The following is an 18,611-nucleotide window of genomic DNA, read 5'->3' as shown; positions in this document are numbered from 1 at the left end:
GACATCTGTCCATGAACTGAATCTCAAGAGAAGGTGGGTCATGCAGCAAGACAATGACCCTAAGCACACAAGTCGTTCTACCAAAGAATGATTAAAGAAGAATAAAGTTAATGATGTTTTGGAATGGCCAAGTCAAAGTCCTGACCTTAATCCAATTGATATGTTGTGGAAGGACCTGAAGCGAGCAGTTCATGTGAGGAAACCCACCAACATCCCAGAGTTGAAGCTGTTCTGTACGGAGGAATGGGCTAAAATTCCTCCAAGCCAGTGTGCAGGACTGAACAACAGTTACCGGAAATGTTTAGTTGCAGTTATTGCTGCACAAGGGGGTCACACCAGATATTGAAAGCAAAGGTTCGCATACTTTTGCCACTCACAGATATGTAATATTAGATCATTTTTCTCAATAAATAAATAAATAAATAAATAACAAAGTATAATATTTTTGTCTCATTTGTTTAACTGGGTTCTCTTTATCTACTTTCAGGACTTGTGTGAAAATCTGATGATGTTTTAGGTCATATTTATGCAGAAATATAGAAAAGTCTAAAGGGTTCACAAACTTTCAAGCACCACTGTACGTCCATACCACCTAAGTCTGTTGTATCTTCTCTCTCAATTATCTAACTTTTGTTCTTTCGCTGATGGTCTCATTTCTTAGTTTATTTTTCCTAGTAACCCCCTCTATAGCTGTGAGGCACCTCCTCTAATCTGTCGAGTTGGTTCTTCTTCACTGGCCAAACTTCTGCCCTATAAAGTAGGGTTGGTCTCACTACTGTTTTGTACACTCTACTCTCCGGTTTCTTGGGCATCCTTTTGTCATAAACCACTGCCCCAACTCTCCTTCATGCATTTCTTGTGTTTTGAATCCGTGCTTGGATTTCACATTCCAGCTCTCCGTTGTTCTGGATCCAACCACTGAGATGCTTAAAGGCAGTCGTCTCAGCAAGCTGGTGCTCTTCTACCCTGATGGTGCACTGGGGCTGGGGTTGAGGATTATTTGATACTTTCATTACTTCTGTTTTGGCTTTGCTCATCTTCATCCCATGGGCTGTCAGTTTGTCATATCAGATGGAGACCATTTCCTGGAGTTCGTCTTCACTGTTGGCTCTCAGGGCAATATCGTCTGCATGTACGATTTTAGCCGCTCTCTCAGTTGGGATGCTATGGTTGATGTAATCCATAATTATGATAAATAAGAGAGGACTTTTTGAAGAACACATATTGGTTATAAATATTGCAAGTCATTCAGGGTGGAATTGTCCTTTAAAGGACCCATGGCATGGTGGTTTGTTGATGCTTTAAACGGGCTCGTGGAGGTTCCCGGATGTTATATCCGCAGCCTTTCTTGAAATGAACCCTCGGCACGTAGATATAGCCTCCTGGGAGAGAAGCCCCATTTCAGCCCTTTTCCCAGTGCGTCGTTTTGCTAATGAGAAGCATGGAGGCAGGGAAGGGTAGAGGGTGGGGGCGGGCCATGGGGGAGGGGGAGGGGCTTGACCAAGCTGCGGGCATGCTACCTGTGTGTGAACAGTAGCAATGGCAGGTCAAGCAACAGTCCAAGCTTTCGCTTTTGACCCGGAGTCCGACCCCGAAGCAGAAGCGCAAGCAGTTGAACAAACTGTAAATCACCGACTTCAGCAGGAGTACCTTCAGCGCAGAGTACCTGGCTAACTGCAGGAAGCGGTTAGCTACACAGCTAATGTAGCCATTGCAAGGCTAACGCACCGATTTTAAAACACGGCAAAACGACTTAACAGTTATACACTTACTTGTTCGGTGTTTGTGGCTGATGCGGCAGGGATGCTTGGTACGGACCCAGGCTTCAGTGACAGTTGATGTGCAAAACCTGCCCTGTACTGTCCCAAGTTGTAGAAACATTCATCAGGAAAATGCTTCCGACAAACATACATCGTCTTAGGTAGACTCGATGGTGTATTATTGAGGTAAATAAAATTAAGCCACTGCGTCTTCAGGGGCTCTCCCGTCGGCAGTAAAAACAGACTCCTTTCTGTGTTGTCACATCCATGTACTGTACAGCGCAATTTCCATGTTTCGCTCGCTTAGGTGGTGCCATGTTGTTGTGTCCTCTATGGTCTCCTCACTACAAAATTGAAGTGACGTATCTATGGTGGCAACTTTTGAGCTGGGCAGGCAATCCATACAGTGGGTGGGAATCCAGAGGGGGGGCGTGGGGATCATCTCCCTTGCTGACGTAGTAAAGGGAAGAGCCTATCAACGCGCCATTTTGACGCGCCATTCTCAAATGTTGACAAAGGGTGGGCATAGTTTGGTTTACACATTATGACATTTCTAGCAACTGGGGTGACTTAAGAAGGTCAGAGGAACTCATTTTAACATTAAAAAACCTCAGAAAGTGAAAATTTCATGCCATGGGACCTTTAAAGGTAGACTGCCTTTCAGATTTTTCACGTTTAGGTCATAAAAAGAATTCTCCTTGACACCCAATTATTTTTGTTTAGTGGCCCGAAAGCTACTGAATTTGAATTACAGACTTCCAATTTTATTAGTTTTTTTTTTAAAATAGAACAATTAATGAATTTAGAGCCACATGGCCCTAAATTCTCCGCTATTATTTCCTGCTTCACCATGACCTCATTCAAGATACTACATCATGCATCATGTGGTGGGCTTTCCCCATTCACGCAAGGCATTGTGGGATACAAATTTGAAACAGGAGAGAAAAATGGAGGACGTGAGTGTGTGAATGAAACGTGAAAGACTGACTACAGTCATGGAAATCGAGAAGAAAAGACGTTATGTTGTGAAGGAAAGGAAACACAGGACCAAACTAATAAATACTGGCAGTCAGCAAGCACCTCGGTGTGATCAGCTGTTCGTTTAGCGACAGAATGATGTAACTGTCAGTGCACAGTCAAAGGTCAACCTGTAGATGGCAGTAATGCAAGACTGTGGATGCCAACTGCCGTAAAACCCGAAAGATAAAGATGACAACTCAGGCAAACCTGCGCATGCGCACCAGACAGGGGGAACAACCTGTATTTCCCCCCTGTCTGTCCCTCTAAGTTACAGGTTAATCCTGAGATCGAGGTGCTGACCTCTTCTGCTCCTCGGACCTGCCTGATCCATCCTGATGCTCTACGTCTGGCTGGAATCTCATCACATCGCTCCTGTGGAGGACAGCCCCATACGGACAGTTGAAAGTCACACTTGGAAGACGCTCTGGACTCTTACAGTAATGCTTTTATGGCTGAGGACTACAGTTGACTTGCTAACTTTAGGACTGCAGTTGTCATGAACAGTTTTGCACTCAAGTTTCCATCAATTGAAGATTTATAACATCAACGAAACTGACTTCATGTTAAAACTGTTAATATTATAGTCATGTTATCTGTTGTTGCCCAAATGAGGATGGGTTCCCTTTTGAGTCTGGTTCCTCTTGAGGTTTCTTCCTCGTGTCGTCTGAGGGAGTTTTCCCTTGCCACCATCGCCACGGGCTTGCTCATCGGGGATAGATTGGGGATAAAATTGGCTTATGTTTTGGGTCATTCAAATTCTGTAAAGCTGCTTTGCAACAATGTTTATTGTTAAAAGCGCTATACAAATAAACTTGACTTGACTTCCTCTGTCTGCTTGACTGCGCGAAGCGAGTGATTTCATGCACATCATTTGCTAGGGAATCCTCTCAAATTAAATAACTTCCCAGCCACAGAATGGCCTGGCTTTTTTTTTTTTTAGATAATGACCAAATTTCAGAGGGAACTAAACTTCACAGATTTTATGAAGTCGAAAGGCTGTCTACTTTTAAGGACGTACTGTCATAGAGCAAAACACTGACACGAATGATAATGGACGTTTATTAAATAAATAGCAGCATCACAAAAAAAGGTCATGTGTCAATGATTGAACCAGGAGAAGTGCTTTTTTTTTTTTTTGAACAAACATTCACAGGTTTTGGTATAAAATGGTTTGAGTGAAGGGCCTTTAATATATACTGAGTACTAAAATTCTACACACTCACAACACAACAAGCATTTATAGCACTTTACACAACAACAACACACAACTATAGCGCCTCTGAACGTATGGTTTGTATCCAATAGATTTGACTTTGCTGTTTGAGATGTGGCTTTTCATCATCCTACAGCAGAAACCACATTTTCTTCCTCACATTCTGTGCAGTTCTCTGGTGTGTTTGCACTTCATTGCAACACCACCAGATAATTGACCTTTACATTCAAGAGAAAATTCTCCAACTGTCGTGACACTGATTGACGAAGTAACCTTTAAAAGTGTAACATTTCTCATGACTTTCAACATTTTCGATGTAAATCTAAACCACGTCTCAAGCCTTTAATGTTATGATTTAAAGCATGGCTTTGGTGCCATATCGTAGACAGCCAACACACTACCGTACATGCTTTGATTAGAAAAGATCTTTACGATTTGAACTGCATTCCATTCTACAGATTTGCCAAGGATGCACAGTTACAGGTGGGTTTGTGGTTATGAGATGATCTGAGGACTTCTTTAAACCTTTTTCTTTAATATGTCAGGTTATAGGACATAACACACTCCAGATCCTGCCAATCCAAATGCATTGATTATTATGCATAGATCGTCCTAGGCTGTTACCTACAAGTGAATGGAAACAAACATCTGTAATGGAAACGTCATTTATTCAAAGCTTTGATGCACTTGGTGCAGATAATTTAATGCCTGATCGTTTCTGGGGGTGAATATAGGTCAGCCTACTTTCTCTGGCATCTCGAAATCCATCTAACAATTTTTGTAAAGCACCACATGAGGGAGCTAGAGCTCTATCTTTGGAAGCCTCGTTGCTTATTCACACTGTTGAGTCATGTTTTATTGAAAAAACAAAATCGATTAAGCCATGCAACACTTTATGGCATTCAGATATCTGAACCTGTTCAAGCACACCATCATATAGATTGGTTGGGTTTTTATTTTAACTTCAGATTCAATTCCCACACAGTCCTGGATTGTCCGAATGTATGTGAACCAGGATAGTCCCTGATGCTGTAAATTATTCCCTTGTTCTCTGCCAGGATACATTCTACACTGTGGTGATGGCCAGCCCCAGTGCTGGTGTGGGTTTCGTTGGGGTGGTGCTTCCTTGAGTAAAAAGGAGTCCACATGCACACAGAGATGGTCCTGGTGGCCATGCTATAGCAGACCGCTCAGCTGTAGTGAATCAAACACTGCTGGTGTGTTCTGCCAGTGTATGGCAGCTGTTGACGGACAGCGCTGACATTCCAGATTTCATCTCTATTCCAAGATGAGTGTCAATGTTGGGCAGCTCCAGCCTCTGAAGTGCGTTGCCGTCTCCATTGCGGCAGTTACTATTCCGGTCAACGTCTACGCAAATTAGAAGCGGCGTGACGGCCGCTTGCGATGGGCATGGTACATGGATGGCCACAGGCTTGAGCTGGACTCCGCTATACTGGCAGCGCATGTAGCTGGAGAAGGCACGCCTGTAGGTCTTATTGAAGAGAGTGTATACCAGAGGGTTCACACCCGACGAGATGTAGCCCACCCACACAAACACGTTGAGCAGGTCAGAGAGCAGGGGCTTATTACATGCACCACGACACAGCACAAACAGGACGTTGGTGATGAAGAATGGGCACCACATGAACAGAAAGAGGAAGAACACTACGCCCAGGACCTTGGATGCACGCCGCTCATTTTTGATGGCTTGCATCATGCCACGGCGGCTGTGGGATACAGCTGGAGAGCTTAGTTGAGACGGTGCCTCTGAACCAGCCACCATGGAGATGCTGTCAGGTGTTGGGCTCAGCGAGTTCCCAAACCGCAGACAGTTCAGGCTGGTACGGCGGGAGGGGACAGCGGGTGGAGCCAGCTGAGAGGAAGATGAGGCTGCTGGCTGCAAGGGCTGCTGGGAAGAGGCTTTAGCCTCATAGAGGAAGACAGAGGCTTGACGCTGAAGGGTTTGGACGGTTAAGCAGTAGGTGACCACCATGATGACAAGAGGGATGAAGAAGGCCACGAAGGAGCCAACCAGCACAAAACGCTCCTCCTTTAGTATACAGCTTCCGTTTTCAAAGACTTCACCTGTGTTGTGGAGGCCAATCACGGGAATAGGTGTGGAGATCACTAGATAGAGAAAGAGAGAGAGAGAGAGAGGATTAAGTGGCAATAATGAAATTAAAGGTGCAAAACATATTACCACAGTATATTATTTTCAGGTATTTTTGTCACATTTTGGAGTGTGTATGAAACACATCACGTGATTTTTACTTTGATGAAAAGTTGCAGAGTGTAGTTACAAAATAAACACTTTTTCATTCTGATCATCTGTTAGTGAAGGACATTTGAAAGCAGACAGTTGAAAAGGAACATTTTCAACTATGATGGTAATTAAATAAACAAGCAGTGAGTGTAAAAACTTAACAGCAGTAGCTCATTCATTTCTCGAACCAGGATATCTAGGAGTCAGTGAAGTCAGTGGTGAACCGTTTCTATTGGAGCTTGGACTTGAGCTCAGCCGAACCTTAGCCAGACACCAAAAAAGCAACAGGGCAAAGGATTTTGTAAGGGATTAACAGCAGGCTGCCAGGTCGCTCCGTTGTGTGTAGTTGTTGATGTTGATTTGAAAATTAACTAAGTAAATTACAGAGGGAAATGAATACTTAAGTCTGAGTGAAAAATACTGAGGCGAGCGTGCAGTGTTGAAGAAGAGTCTAGAGACAGAAATCTTAGTTTCTCGGTCGTTAGCCTGTGCTACTTGCTCTTGATAGCACTGGCTTGACTGCTTTAACACTACACTATGATGTATATGATTGTGATATGATTTATCATTACACGGTGATGAACGCTACACCGGCTGGAAGGTGACTTCACTGCTGTGCTGACGCCGCCGACTCGTGGTTCAGCTCGCATTGGCCTTTGAGAAGGCCAAGGGCGATAAATTTTTGGTCCCTCCTACTAGAAATCAAAATCTGATTGGTTAATTCATCTGTCACTTCCTACATAAACATACACTGCCATGGCCTTCTGTCCTGGCAATGAAGTCCTAACCAATGAGTAACCAGCTCTAAACTCTTCTCAGCCTCGAGACAACAAACACAAAAATCTCATTGGATAGCTCCATTTTAATGGTTTCAGGACGGTAACTCTTTCATTGCTGAAATAAATTTGATAGAAAATGAGGCCAAATTAGAAGAGAATAATTATAATGAAATTATGAAAGAATGAAAGCCATTAACGAATGAAAAAAAATTAATATAACATTTGAAATGCTGATATGTTTGGGCTTCTCTGAAGGCCTAGATGGCCCTGATGGTTCCCCTCTGAGTGAAGTAATATTAGTACTCTAGTAAATTAGCTAAGTAATGGCATGCTCAATGAAGGAAGAAGTAAATCAACACATGCAAACATCTTCAAAAGCATAAAATGAACTTTACTCACTAATTACTGAGACTTTTGTCTTTGAGGAAAAAAAATACCACAGCAGTTGAGCTCCTCAGCCCCAACCAGTGCTTGAACAGGGTCAGTTCTCAGAGATATCCAGTACTACCACTTTTCCTATTTTACCTACTGGATTCTGATACTTTACCTCCAGAATGAAATGAGCTATCAAGCTATCAGTGACAGTATTTATTGGCTATAGTCTACATACTGTGAATCTATGTGGAAGTTAGATTCATAGTATTTGGAAAATATGAATAATTGAGTCGTTTATGTCTTCTTACAGCTTGTAAAACTAAAGCGAGAGAGAGAGAGAGAGAGAGAGAGAGAGAGACTTTGTCTTGACTGAATTGATAAAACCGCACTCAGCTTTCAAATGTCCTTAGTGTAAGTGCAATTAACATGGTTTTAAAACCATATGCAAAAAAATAAATTAAAAGAAAAATACTGTGTGGAATGCCAATCTGCCCAACCACCTAAAATGTAGCTTCTTCTGAGCAACCATTGAATCCATATTGATGTACGGCACCACAACCTGGACTCTAACAAAATCACTTGAGTCAAAGCTCGATGGGACATACACACACATGCTGCAAGCCATATTAAACTTCTCATGGCGTGACCACCCCACCAAAGTGCAGCTATATGGAGATTCACCCCCTATATCAGACTCCGAAAGAGTGCAGATTATGATTCGCTGGGCATTGCTTCAGAGCTAAACAAGAACTTGCTAGTGAATTGCTTCTTTGCCCCCCCCCCCCCCCCCCCCCCCCCGACATGACCATCTTTGTGTGGGCTGTCCCGCAACAACATCTATTGATCAACTCTGTTCAGACACTGGGTGCCAACCAACCAATCTCCCAGCAATGATGATGGATAATGATGGATGGTGTTGGACGGGTCAAGTTTATCTGAGTTCGCTCGACCTATGATGATGATGATGATGCAAAACAGTGAAAATCCAATCTAGCCCCTGTAGCTTTAAAAGTACTCTTGTAGAACAGGATCACAACAGCCAGTCCTGACTTTAAATAGTGGACGCTCTTTTATATTGCAGATCTCATTTTATAACGACTGGGTAAGTGCAAATTTGATTCCTTTCGAGATAGTTAATCAGAGCCAAAGCAGATATGGCTGGTATAATTCTCTTTATGAATATACATAGGTAAATGAATAAATGATAGACTGCAGTTTAGATAACAGAAAGCAAGGTGCTTCATAACAAAATGCATCAACAGGAGTGTAATGCTAATGAACAGAAAACAGAAATGAGTTGTGGATTGAGAGTATTTTCTTGATAAATACTGGCTGGACAACAAAGCACAAGGACGATCAGTAACCTGCAATGCCTCTACTGAAGTTCTTTGGAACAGATAAGAGATTTTGTTTTTCTACAACTTTGAGAAAATAGAATGATGTGTCAGGATGTAATGTATATGGTGGTGTAGTGGTTGGCACTCTCACCTCACAGCCAGAAGGTTCTGGGTTCGAGCCCAGCAGCTGATAAGGGCCTTTCTGTGTGTAGTTTGCATGTTCTCCCTGTGTCTGTGTGGGTTTCCTCCAGGTGCTCTGGTTTCCCCCACAGTCCAAAGACTGTGGGGGAAACTAACAAAGTTTAGGCTAATTGGTGGCTCTAAATTGACCGTAGGTGTGAATGTGAGTGTGAATGGTCGTTTGTCTCTATGTGTCAGCCCTGCGATAACCTGGTGACTTGTCCAGGGTGTACCCCGCCTTTCGCCTGTAGTCAGCTGGGATAGGCTCCAGCTTGCCTGCAACGCTGTACAGGATAAGCAGCTACTGTACAGATAATGGATGGATGAAATATAAGGGTTTATTTTGTGGCTTCTGGTGACATCTAGAGCTGATTTTTACCAGTTCAACATGTTGGGGAAAAGGCTATATTTTACCAACAATTTTACTGAATTCCCACCCTAAAAACAGAAAAAAAACCCCAAAGTCAATACAATACCCACTTACATCTCACAAGTAGTGTCCTGTTCCAAAGGAGACGGCAGTTTATTTCACATCAAACAAAGTGAATGGTAATGCAACATGGTACGAGATGTTCAAAATACTGCTCATTAAATTTTGGCAATAGTGCAGATGACTAAATACTCTCACTGTCAGAATCAGGCTGGTCAGCAACATGCAGTGAATTGGCCGTCACGGTCTCATAACTATGGTCTGCCACTGTTGCTGAGTCCTTCTCCACAGTTTTCTTTGTGAAAAACTCCATAATTAAGTTTCAACCTGTCTGTGTTTTGCTCACTCGTACCCGGCTTGAAGGCTCCACCATTTTTGTATGTTACCTATGAATATTAATTGCGCAAAGCTTGGTCCAATCACCATGGGATACCACACAGACTCAGCCAATCAGCGCAGAATACCCTTCTCTAACATCAGCTGTGAACTTAGGTCAAGTTCAAGGCCATGGGCTTGCACGGACTGTATTGATTACCTGCTCAAAGGCTACTAAAAAACATGCATGTTGAGTCTAGCTTTATATTGTAGGCCTAAATTGTAAGCGTCGCGGTGGTGGTTTAATGGATAGCGGCATGTCACTAAGGGTATCGGTCAATAAATTAAGCGTAGTGGGGCCGCTACACTATGATGCTTTAGGGGAATCCCTGATATGATATCTTATAGTATTGATAAGCATGTTTATTTATCCATTTTTATCATAATTAGTTTTAATTATTGTTACATTTAGACTTATGGTATGCTCGATGGGGGAGGACCTAGTATAAGTCTAATAGGTTTCCTTCCTCCCCCAGCACGTAATCTTTTATTGTCATTATTTTTGACTTTTTGTATATATGAAATAAATAAACAAACGATTGTTCTTAAAAACTTTGTTTCAATGACATTTCACAACAACCATCAAAATGTGATCTCCATGACTTGGCGTGCTTGGTGCCTCATAGGCTGACTTGAGTATTTCAGAAACTGCTGATCTTCTGAGATTTTCACGCACACCAGTCTTAGAGTTTACACAGAATGGTGCAGAGAACATCCCATGACTGGCAGTTTTTTGGGTTGGAAATGCCTTGTTGATGAGAGACATCAGACAACAATGGCCAGACTGGCTCAAGTTGACAGGGAGGTTACAGTAACTAAAACAGTCACTCTTTGAAACCACGGTGAGCAGAAAAGCATCTCAAGAATGAATAACCTTGTCGAACTTTGTACTGGTTGGGCTACAACAGCAAGCAACCACATCTGGTTCCACTCATGCCAGTCAAGAACAGGAATCTAATTTTATTTTAAATAAATAAATAAATAAATAAATAAATTATATAGATAGATAGATAGATAGATAGATAGATAGATAGATAGATAGATAGATAGATAGATAGCGCCTTTATCAATCTCAAGGTCACTTTACAGAAGAAACTTGTGGATTATCCAGAGCTAGGCATTTAAGATTAAAGGTGTTGGTGATTGCTGACTCCCTGGCTGAGTTCTGAACTCTCAATTACTAGCTCTGAAGCTACAATATGCACGATGGATTCACCAAAATTTGTTGGAGATTAAGAGTGGAAAAAGTCCAGCCCTCTGTTCGAAATTGCTCCCTACTCACTATATAGTGGGGACGCCATTTTTTAGTGCTGTCCGAAACCTTAGTGAGGATTATTTACACCCTATATAGTGCACTCAAAGTATCCCACAATGCATCACGAAAAGTAGTGCACAACGATGGTCACGAACCAAAGCAATATATCCCATCATGCATTGCAGTCGCGCTGAAAGAAATCAAATTAAAAGTCTCAAATTTGATTTAATAAAAGGCAGCGACAAAGAAGAAAGTATTCAGCCTTGATTTTAAAGAACTGAGAGATGCAGCTACTTTGCATTGATTAATGTGGGAAATGCGCTCAGTATAACATGGATTTATCACAAAAACACATGCATGTATTTATTATTTTGAAAACCTACAAGCCAACTGATCTGGCACATTTTAATTGTGCAACAGTAATGACATAAATACCAGCACGATGGAGTAGTGTCCGAAAGTGTTTTTTTTTTTTTTTCATTTTACCAATGTGCTCATTATATAGTCCTCTATATAGTAATTCCCTATATAAGGAGTAGGGAGTAGTGAACGATTTCGGACACAGAGCAGGTGTCAGTAACGCGATAGAGAGCACCACTTCCAGTCAGACTACAAACATGGCCGACCTGAACTACAACACCCAAGAACCACAGCGCCCTCTATCACCTGTCTATTAATTACACCTGTCACTCATTTCCTGGTTAATCAGCCCACGCTATATAAACACCTCTCCCACACACTCGATGTGAAATATTGTTCAGTGTCTTACCAATCCGTGTTATTTTGCCTGCCTTATTGTGGGCTTGACTGGCCTTATTGTCTCATTCTTGTTATTCTTTAGTCTAGCCCTTATTACTCTGTTTGCTGATCAATTGACCCCTGCCTGCCCCTTGACTTCGATTTTGTTTTGGATTTGTTTGCCAGTCTGCGTTCCCTGCTCTCCCCTGCACATACATCCGTAAGTGCCTGCATCCTGACCAGGCCCGCCGACAGGGGGGGACAAACGGGTATGTTGTCCTGGGCCCAGGAATGGGGAGGGCCCAGAACTGGGCTCTCATGAAGTTGCGATTATTTTATTTCATTTCAAAATGTGTTGATTTGGGGGAGAAATGTGCTATATTTGCATTCAATAAATGATTTCTAGATCTTTTGCCTTTATTGTCTTTGAAAAAGTCGTCAAGAACCCCCTACCACCCCTAATGCAAAAATGGTTTGGTCTGACTCTTTGATTAAGGGGAAAAAAACGACATCGTTTGATCATAGCGCTTCGACAATCAGCGTGCGTGCCATTTGCCAACATGCACAAGTCAGGAGCACAGAAAAGAAAAGAAAAGAGAGGAAGAAACCAAGAGACTCAGGGGCTCACTGCATAAATATTTTAAAAAAGATTCGGATGATGCAGCAGGTACTAGCAAAGGCAGTGGGGCAGCTGAGCCAGGTAAGACACAGCCAACTTTTTCCAGCCCCGTAAAGTAACCCCAACCAAGGCACGCGCGGCACGCAATTCATGTTACAAACGAGGGGAGAGCAAGTCACACTGAACACCATATCAAACGCACAGGGCATTGAATCATTTCATAACCACAACAGCTTAATAACATTGTGTTTCATATATCTGATTGAAGCTAAGAATATTCACATTAGCCCGCAATCATATCCCGCCGTTTCTCGAGCAGTGTGTTCTTCTCTGCTTTTCACACTGGACAGTACGCACGCACAGTATACTATGTTTGCCCCCAGCCCTGCCCGAAATCCCCCGTCCATCGCTGCTCCTTCAAGAGCACCCCAATCGCGTGATTATAGTAGACTATCCACGAGTTTAGGAAGGCATTGCGGGGGCTGTCGCATGCAGGCTTGGGGCGTAACGGAATACATTTAATGGCGTTCGGTTAAAGGATACAAAATAACAGTACCGCTTATTCCGTTACAGTACAGGGGGGAAAGATTCAGTGAAATTGGGGGTTACTTCACAGGATCACAATGTGTGTTAAGGGTTGGAGTGAGTAGAGACTGGGATAAGAGAGGTGTGTGTGTGTGTGTGTGTGTGTGTTGGCCTGGGGGGGCCATTCAGAGCATTTTGTCCCGGGCCCAGCCAAAGCTGTCAGCGGCCCTGATCCTGACACTAGGTACTAAAACAAAAGGCAATGAGTCAGAGTCAGCCACTGACCAACAACTTTGTCTTTATCTCTGTCTAGTTCTGGATAAAACTGTCTACCAAATGTTTCCACTGAAAAGTGACCTTTTGTTGAAATTGCTGTATAAATAAAAAGTATATATTTATAGTATTGTTATTCGTATTCCATCCATCCATTATCTCTAGCCGCTTTATCCTTCTACAGGGTCGCAGGCAAGCTGGAGCCTATCCCAGCTGACTACGGGCGAAAGGCGGGGTACACCCTGGACAAGTTGCCAGGTCATCACAGGGCTGACACATAGACACAGACAACCATTCACACTCACATTCACACCTACGGTCAATTTAGAGTCACCAGTTAACCTAACCTGCATGTCTTTGGACTGTGGGGGAAACCGGAGCACCCGGAGGAAACCCACGCGGACACGGGGAGAACATGCAAACTCCACACAGAAAGGCCCTCGCCGGCCACGGGGCTCGAACCTGGACCTTCTTGCCGTGAGGCGACAGCGCTAACCACTACACCACTGTGCTGCCCTGTTATTCATATTCTTCTTCTTTATATAAAATTCATAAATGTAAATTCAAAGGTATTTAATTTTTCAGCAAGTGCAGTGTGATGCTGCTTCATCCTACAGTGGTGCTTGAAAGTTTGTGAACACCTGACTCTAATTTCACCTTCAAATTAACTGCTAATCCTAGAGTTTCACATACTTTTGCCACTCACAGATATGTAATATTGGATCATTTTCTTCAATAAATAAATGACCAAGTATAATATTTTTGCCTCATTTGTTTAACTGGGTTCTCTTTATCTACTTTTAGGACTTGTGTGAAAATCTGATGATGTTTTAGGTCATATTTATGCAGAAATATAGAAAATTCTAAAGGGTTCACAAACTTTCAAGCACCACTGTATGTGTGCATTGAGTAAATGTGTCATATTTATGCGTGCAAATATGTGAGAGCTTGTGTGTGCATCTTTAATATACTTAATGCAGATGCCTTGTAAACTGTTTGCTTGGCATTTCTGGAAAGTAGCGAAAGCTAAAGGTTTTCGGGTGATGCATTCAAAAGACATCGTCAGGGATCACCAAAGTGCAATAAACAATTTCAGACACTAGTAGGCAATCTATGCCTCTGAGAGCAGTGAGGGCGCATGATGAGTGGAGTCACTTCTAATGCTGCAGTAAGCTTGACTTCATATGGAGTCTCGTACCACCTCGCACTGAGTGCTAGGGAATCCTAATCGGTTGGACATTTTCAAACCGTAGCTGACATGCAAATCAAGAATGACAGTAAGGAAGGCACACTTTATAGGCCTGTGATAACATTAACAGATATCTAATACATACAACAGGTCCATTTACCAAGCACTCAACACTAGAACCTAGGTGATGAACTTAAAGTGCCATTCCACCATTGGATGTATTCTTTAGCATAAAATACAATATATTTTATGACAACATGGCTAGACAGGGGCGGCACGGTGGTGTAGTGGTTAGCGCTGTCGCCTCACAGCAAGAAGGTCCGGGTTCGAGCCCCGTGGCTGGCGAGGGCCTTTCTGTGCGGAGTTTGCATGTTCTCCCCATGTCCGCGTGGGTTTCCTCCGGGTGCTCCGGTTTCCCCCACAGTCCAAAGACATGCAGGTTAGGTTAACTGGTGACTCTAAATTGACCGTACGTGTGAATGTGAGTGTGAATGGTTGTCTGTGTCTATGTGTCAGCCCTGTGATGACCTGGCAACTTGTCCAGGGTGTACCCCGCCTTTCGCCCATAGTCAGCTGGGATAGGCTCCAGCTTGCCTGCGACCCTGTAGAAGGATAAAGCGGCTAGAGATAATGAGATGAGATGGCTAGACAGAGAAATCTTTTAGCTTCAAAATGATATATCAAACATAATTTTTTGACAACGACAAGTATATTAATTTTGCGACCAAAGTCACCTACCCTTTTAATTTCCGCGCGGTAGTGAAACGTGATGTCATCAGCAGGTTCCCCTTCTTGTGTACCACGTCACGTGTGACGTGGCACAGATTATCAGCAATGGCGGATAGAACGCGATTGTCAGCTTTGGAAAAGAAGTGAAGGAAAATAGCAAGTGATGCCCAAAGGAGACGGTCGATGGTGAATATCGGCACAGCAATCGACAAGTGGAAATCGCGTTCTATCCGCCATTGCTGATAATCTGTGCCACGTCACACGTGACGTGGTACACAAGAAGGGGAACCTGCCGATGACCTCACGTTTCACTACCGCGCGGAAATTAAAAGGGTAGGTGACTTTGGTCGCAAAATTAATATACTTGTTGTTGTCAAAAAATTATGTTTGATATATCATTTTGAAGCTAAAAGATTTCTCTGTCTAGTCATGTTGTCATAAAATATATTGTATTTTATGCCAAAGAATACATCCAATGGTGGAATGGCACTTTAAAGCATAAATAAAACCTTTAACAAATGCACAAATATACATGCAGTCTGAAATAGTCACAATATATTCCACAACTGCAAAGTTTTTATCTGTAGTGCATTTTAGTACAGAGATACTGAGCTGATATGGTGGTTATTTTTAAGTCGGGTATGATCACAAATGAATACACTGAGGGAAGGAGATAATCTTCTTATGGCCATGAGTTACTTTTCTCAAGATCTATTTCTTGGCTGTGAAATCATGATCTCATGGCAGTTATTTTTATGAAGAAATTTGAAAATGAGTGAGACAGAAAAATCTTTTTTTTTCTTCCTCAGAGCAAATAGATTTTTTTGAACATTCACACCATATAATGAACTGGAATCTATATTTTAGTTATGACAGTCTCACAGCATATTATCTGTGGGCTCAAGTTACACATTTCATGGCATGACTTTGGTATCTCATAGCCACAACATAATAATTCATGGCTGAATGAGAACTTTATGGAGTCAAAATGTTAACTCATAGCCTCAACTTATTTACTCATGACCAGACGTTATTATAAAAAAACATCCACCATGTCACCTCAGAGGTTTTTTATTTGGAAAACGTTACTTGTTAATTAAGTAACATTACACAGTTTTGTTGAATACTCAATTCTGATTAGTCAATTATGGCATGCCTGGCAGACCTACAGTCATGGCCAAAATGATTGCAATTACTCATGTTTTTTTAAACACATGCTTATTTCCTTTGTGTGTATTGAAACAATACAAAAAAAAAAACAGAGAAAAAATAATAATTTGCATAATTTCACACAAAACTCCAAAAATGGGCTGGACAATATTATTGGCACCTTTTCAAAATTGTGGGTAAATTATTTAGTTTCAAGCCTGTGATGCTTGTTTAAACTCGCCTGTGGCAAGTAACAGGTGTGGGCAATATAAGAATCATACCTGAAACCAGAGAAAAAGGAGAGAAGTTGACTCAATCTTTGCATTGTGTGTCTGTGTGTGCCACACTAAACATGGAGGACAGAAAGAGGAGAAGAGAGCTGTCTGAGGACTTGAGAACCAGAATTGTGGAGAAATATCAACAGTCTCAAGGTTACAAAGCCATCTCAAGAGATCTTTGTGTTCCTTTGTCCACGGTGCGCAAGATCATCAAGAAGTTCCAAACCCATGGCACTGTAGCTAATCTCCCTGGACGAAGACGAAAGAGAAAAATTGATGCAAGGTTGCAACGCAGGATTGTCCGAATGGTGGATAAGCAGCCCCAATCAAGTTCCAAATGTATTCAAGTTCTCCTGCAGACTCAGGGTGCATCAGTGTCAGCGCGAACTATCCGTCGACATTTGAATGAAATGAAACGCTATGACAGAAGAGCAAAGAGAACCCCACTGCTGACACAGAGACATAAAAAAGCTAGACTGCAGTTTGCCAAAATGTACGTAAATAAGCCAAAATCCTTCTGGGAAAACGTCTTGTGGACAGATGAGACCAAGATAGAGCTTTTTGGCAAAACACATCATTCTACTGTTTACCGAAAACGGAATGAGGCCTACAAAGAAAAGAACACAATACCTACAGTCAAATATGGTGGAGGTTCAAAGATGTTTTGGGGTTGTTTTGCTGCCTCTGGCACTGGATGCCTTGACTGTGTACAAGGTATCATGAAATCTGAAGATTATCAAGGGATTTTGGGTCACAACGTAGGGCCCAGTGTCAGAAAGCTGGGTTTGCGTCCTAGGTCATAGGTCTTCCAGCAGGACAATGACCCCAAACATACCTCAAAAAGCACCCAGAAATGGATGGAAAGAAAGCACTGGAGGGTTCTAAAGTGGCTAGCAATGAGTCCTGATCTGAATCCCATTGAAGACCTGTGGAGAGATCTTAAAATTGCTGTTGGGATAAGGCACCCTTCACATATGAGAGAACTGGAACAATTTGCAAAAGAAGAGTGGTCCAAAATTCCAGTTGAGAGGTGTAAGAAGCTTGCTGATGATTATAGGAAACAATTGATTTCAGTTATTTTTTCCAAAGGGTGTGCAACCAAATATTAAGTTGAGGGTGCCAACAATTTTGTCTGACCCATTTTTTGAGTTTTGCATGAAATTATATCAATTTTGCTTTTTTCCTTTTTCTTTTTGTTCAATCCAATGCACACAAAGGAAATAAACATGTATATAACAAAACGTGTGTAAATGCAATAATTTTCTGGGAGATGTGCTTCATTTTCTGGGAAAAAAAATCTGGGGTGCCAACACTTTCGGCCATGACTGTATGTATAACACACCGTTGCTAGGGAGTATATCATTAGTGAAAGCAATAAGACCATTTTTAAATGAATATTTTGTGGCAAACTATTCATTTATTTCGTTAACATGTAATAAGTGGGATAATATACAGAAAGCCAGTCATTATTGCAAATTATTCTACATACAGGGCACCTTAGATTAGATTAGATAAAACTTTATTGATCCCTTTGGGAGGGTTCCCTCAGGGAAATTAAGACAACATGACATCACACGACGGAGCGCAAATATCCTATGAGAAGCTTTTCTGCTGCGCATACGCACAATCATTTCTTTGTTTGCCAGGAAAGAGAAAGACGCGCTAAACACCTGAAAGGCTACCAAAACTTCATTAGATATTCTTCAGGCATATGTACAAGAGAAAAACATACCAACGGACATAAAAAAACTGGAAAAGAGACACATTGGAGATGTAAAACTTCTGTGCTAGCGAGTGACTGTGACAATTGGTAAACAAACCAGGTTTGCTTTGTTAAGTACAGAAAATTTTGAGAGAATTTTGGCTGCCAGGTTGCTCTGTTGTGTGTAGTTGTTGATGTTGATTTTAAAAGTAACAAAGTAAATTACATGGGGAAATGAATACTTACAGTAAGCCTGAGTGAAAAATACTGTAGCGAGCGTGTGTGGAAGAAGAGTCTGGAGACAGAAATCTTAGTTTCTTGGTCCTTAGCTTGTGCTACGTGCTCTCGATAGCACTGGCTTGACCACTTTATTAGCACTTGCTAACACGACTGATGAACGCTACACCGGCTGGAAGATAACT

General features: G+C 42.1%; 1 protein-coding gene across 7 annotated transcripts in view; it reads right to left on the bottom strand.

The window, feature by feature from the left end:
• Window positions 1–4,644: 4,644 nt before the first annotated feature.
• The window catches only part of htr2cl1 (5-hydroxytryptamine (serotonin) receptor 2C, G protein-coupled-like 1), a 363,746-nt gene continuing 349,779 nt past the window's right edge, over window positions 4,645–18,611 (bottom strand). For 6 of the 7 annotated variants that reach the window (XM_060930678.1, XM_060930800.1, XM_060930858.1 and 3 more), the window contains one exon: window positions 4,645–6,120. In XM_060930678.1, coding sequence (XP_060786661.1) covers window positions 5,198–6,120 — 923 coding nt within the window. In that variant the 3' untranslated portion in view covers window positions 4,645–5,197. The remainder of the gene's footprint in view (window positions 6,121–18,611) is intronic. The other variant, XM_060930623.1, reaches the window with a different exon arrangement.

This window comes from Neoarius graeffei, chromosome 1, assembly GCF_027579695.1.
Source record: "Neoarius graeffei isolate fNeoGra1 chromosome 1, fNeoGra1.pri, whole genome shotgun sequence".
NCBI classification, from domain to species: domain Eukaryota; kingdom Metazoa; phylum Chordata; class Actinopteri; order Siluriformes; family Ariidae; genus Neoarius; species Neoarius graeffei.
This window is presented reverse-complemented; position numbering and strand designations above follow the sequence as displayed.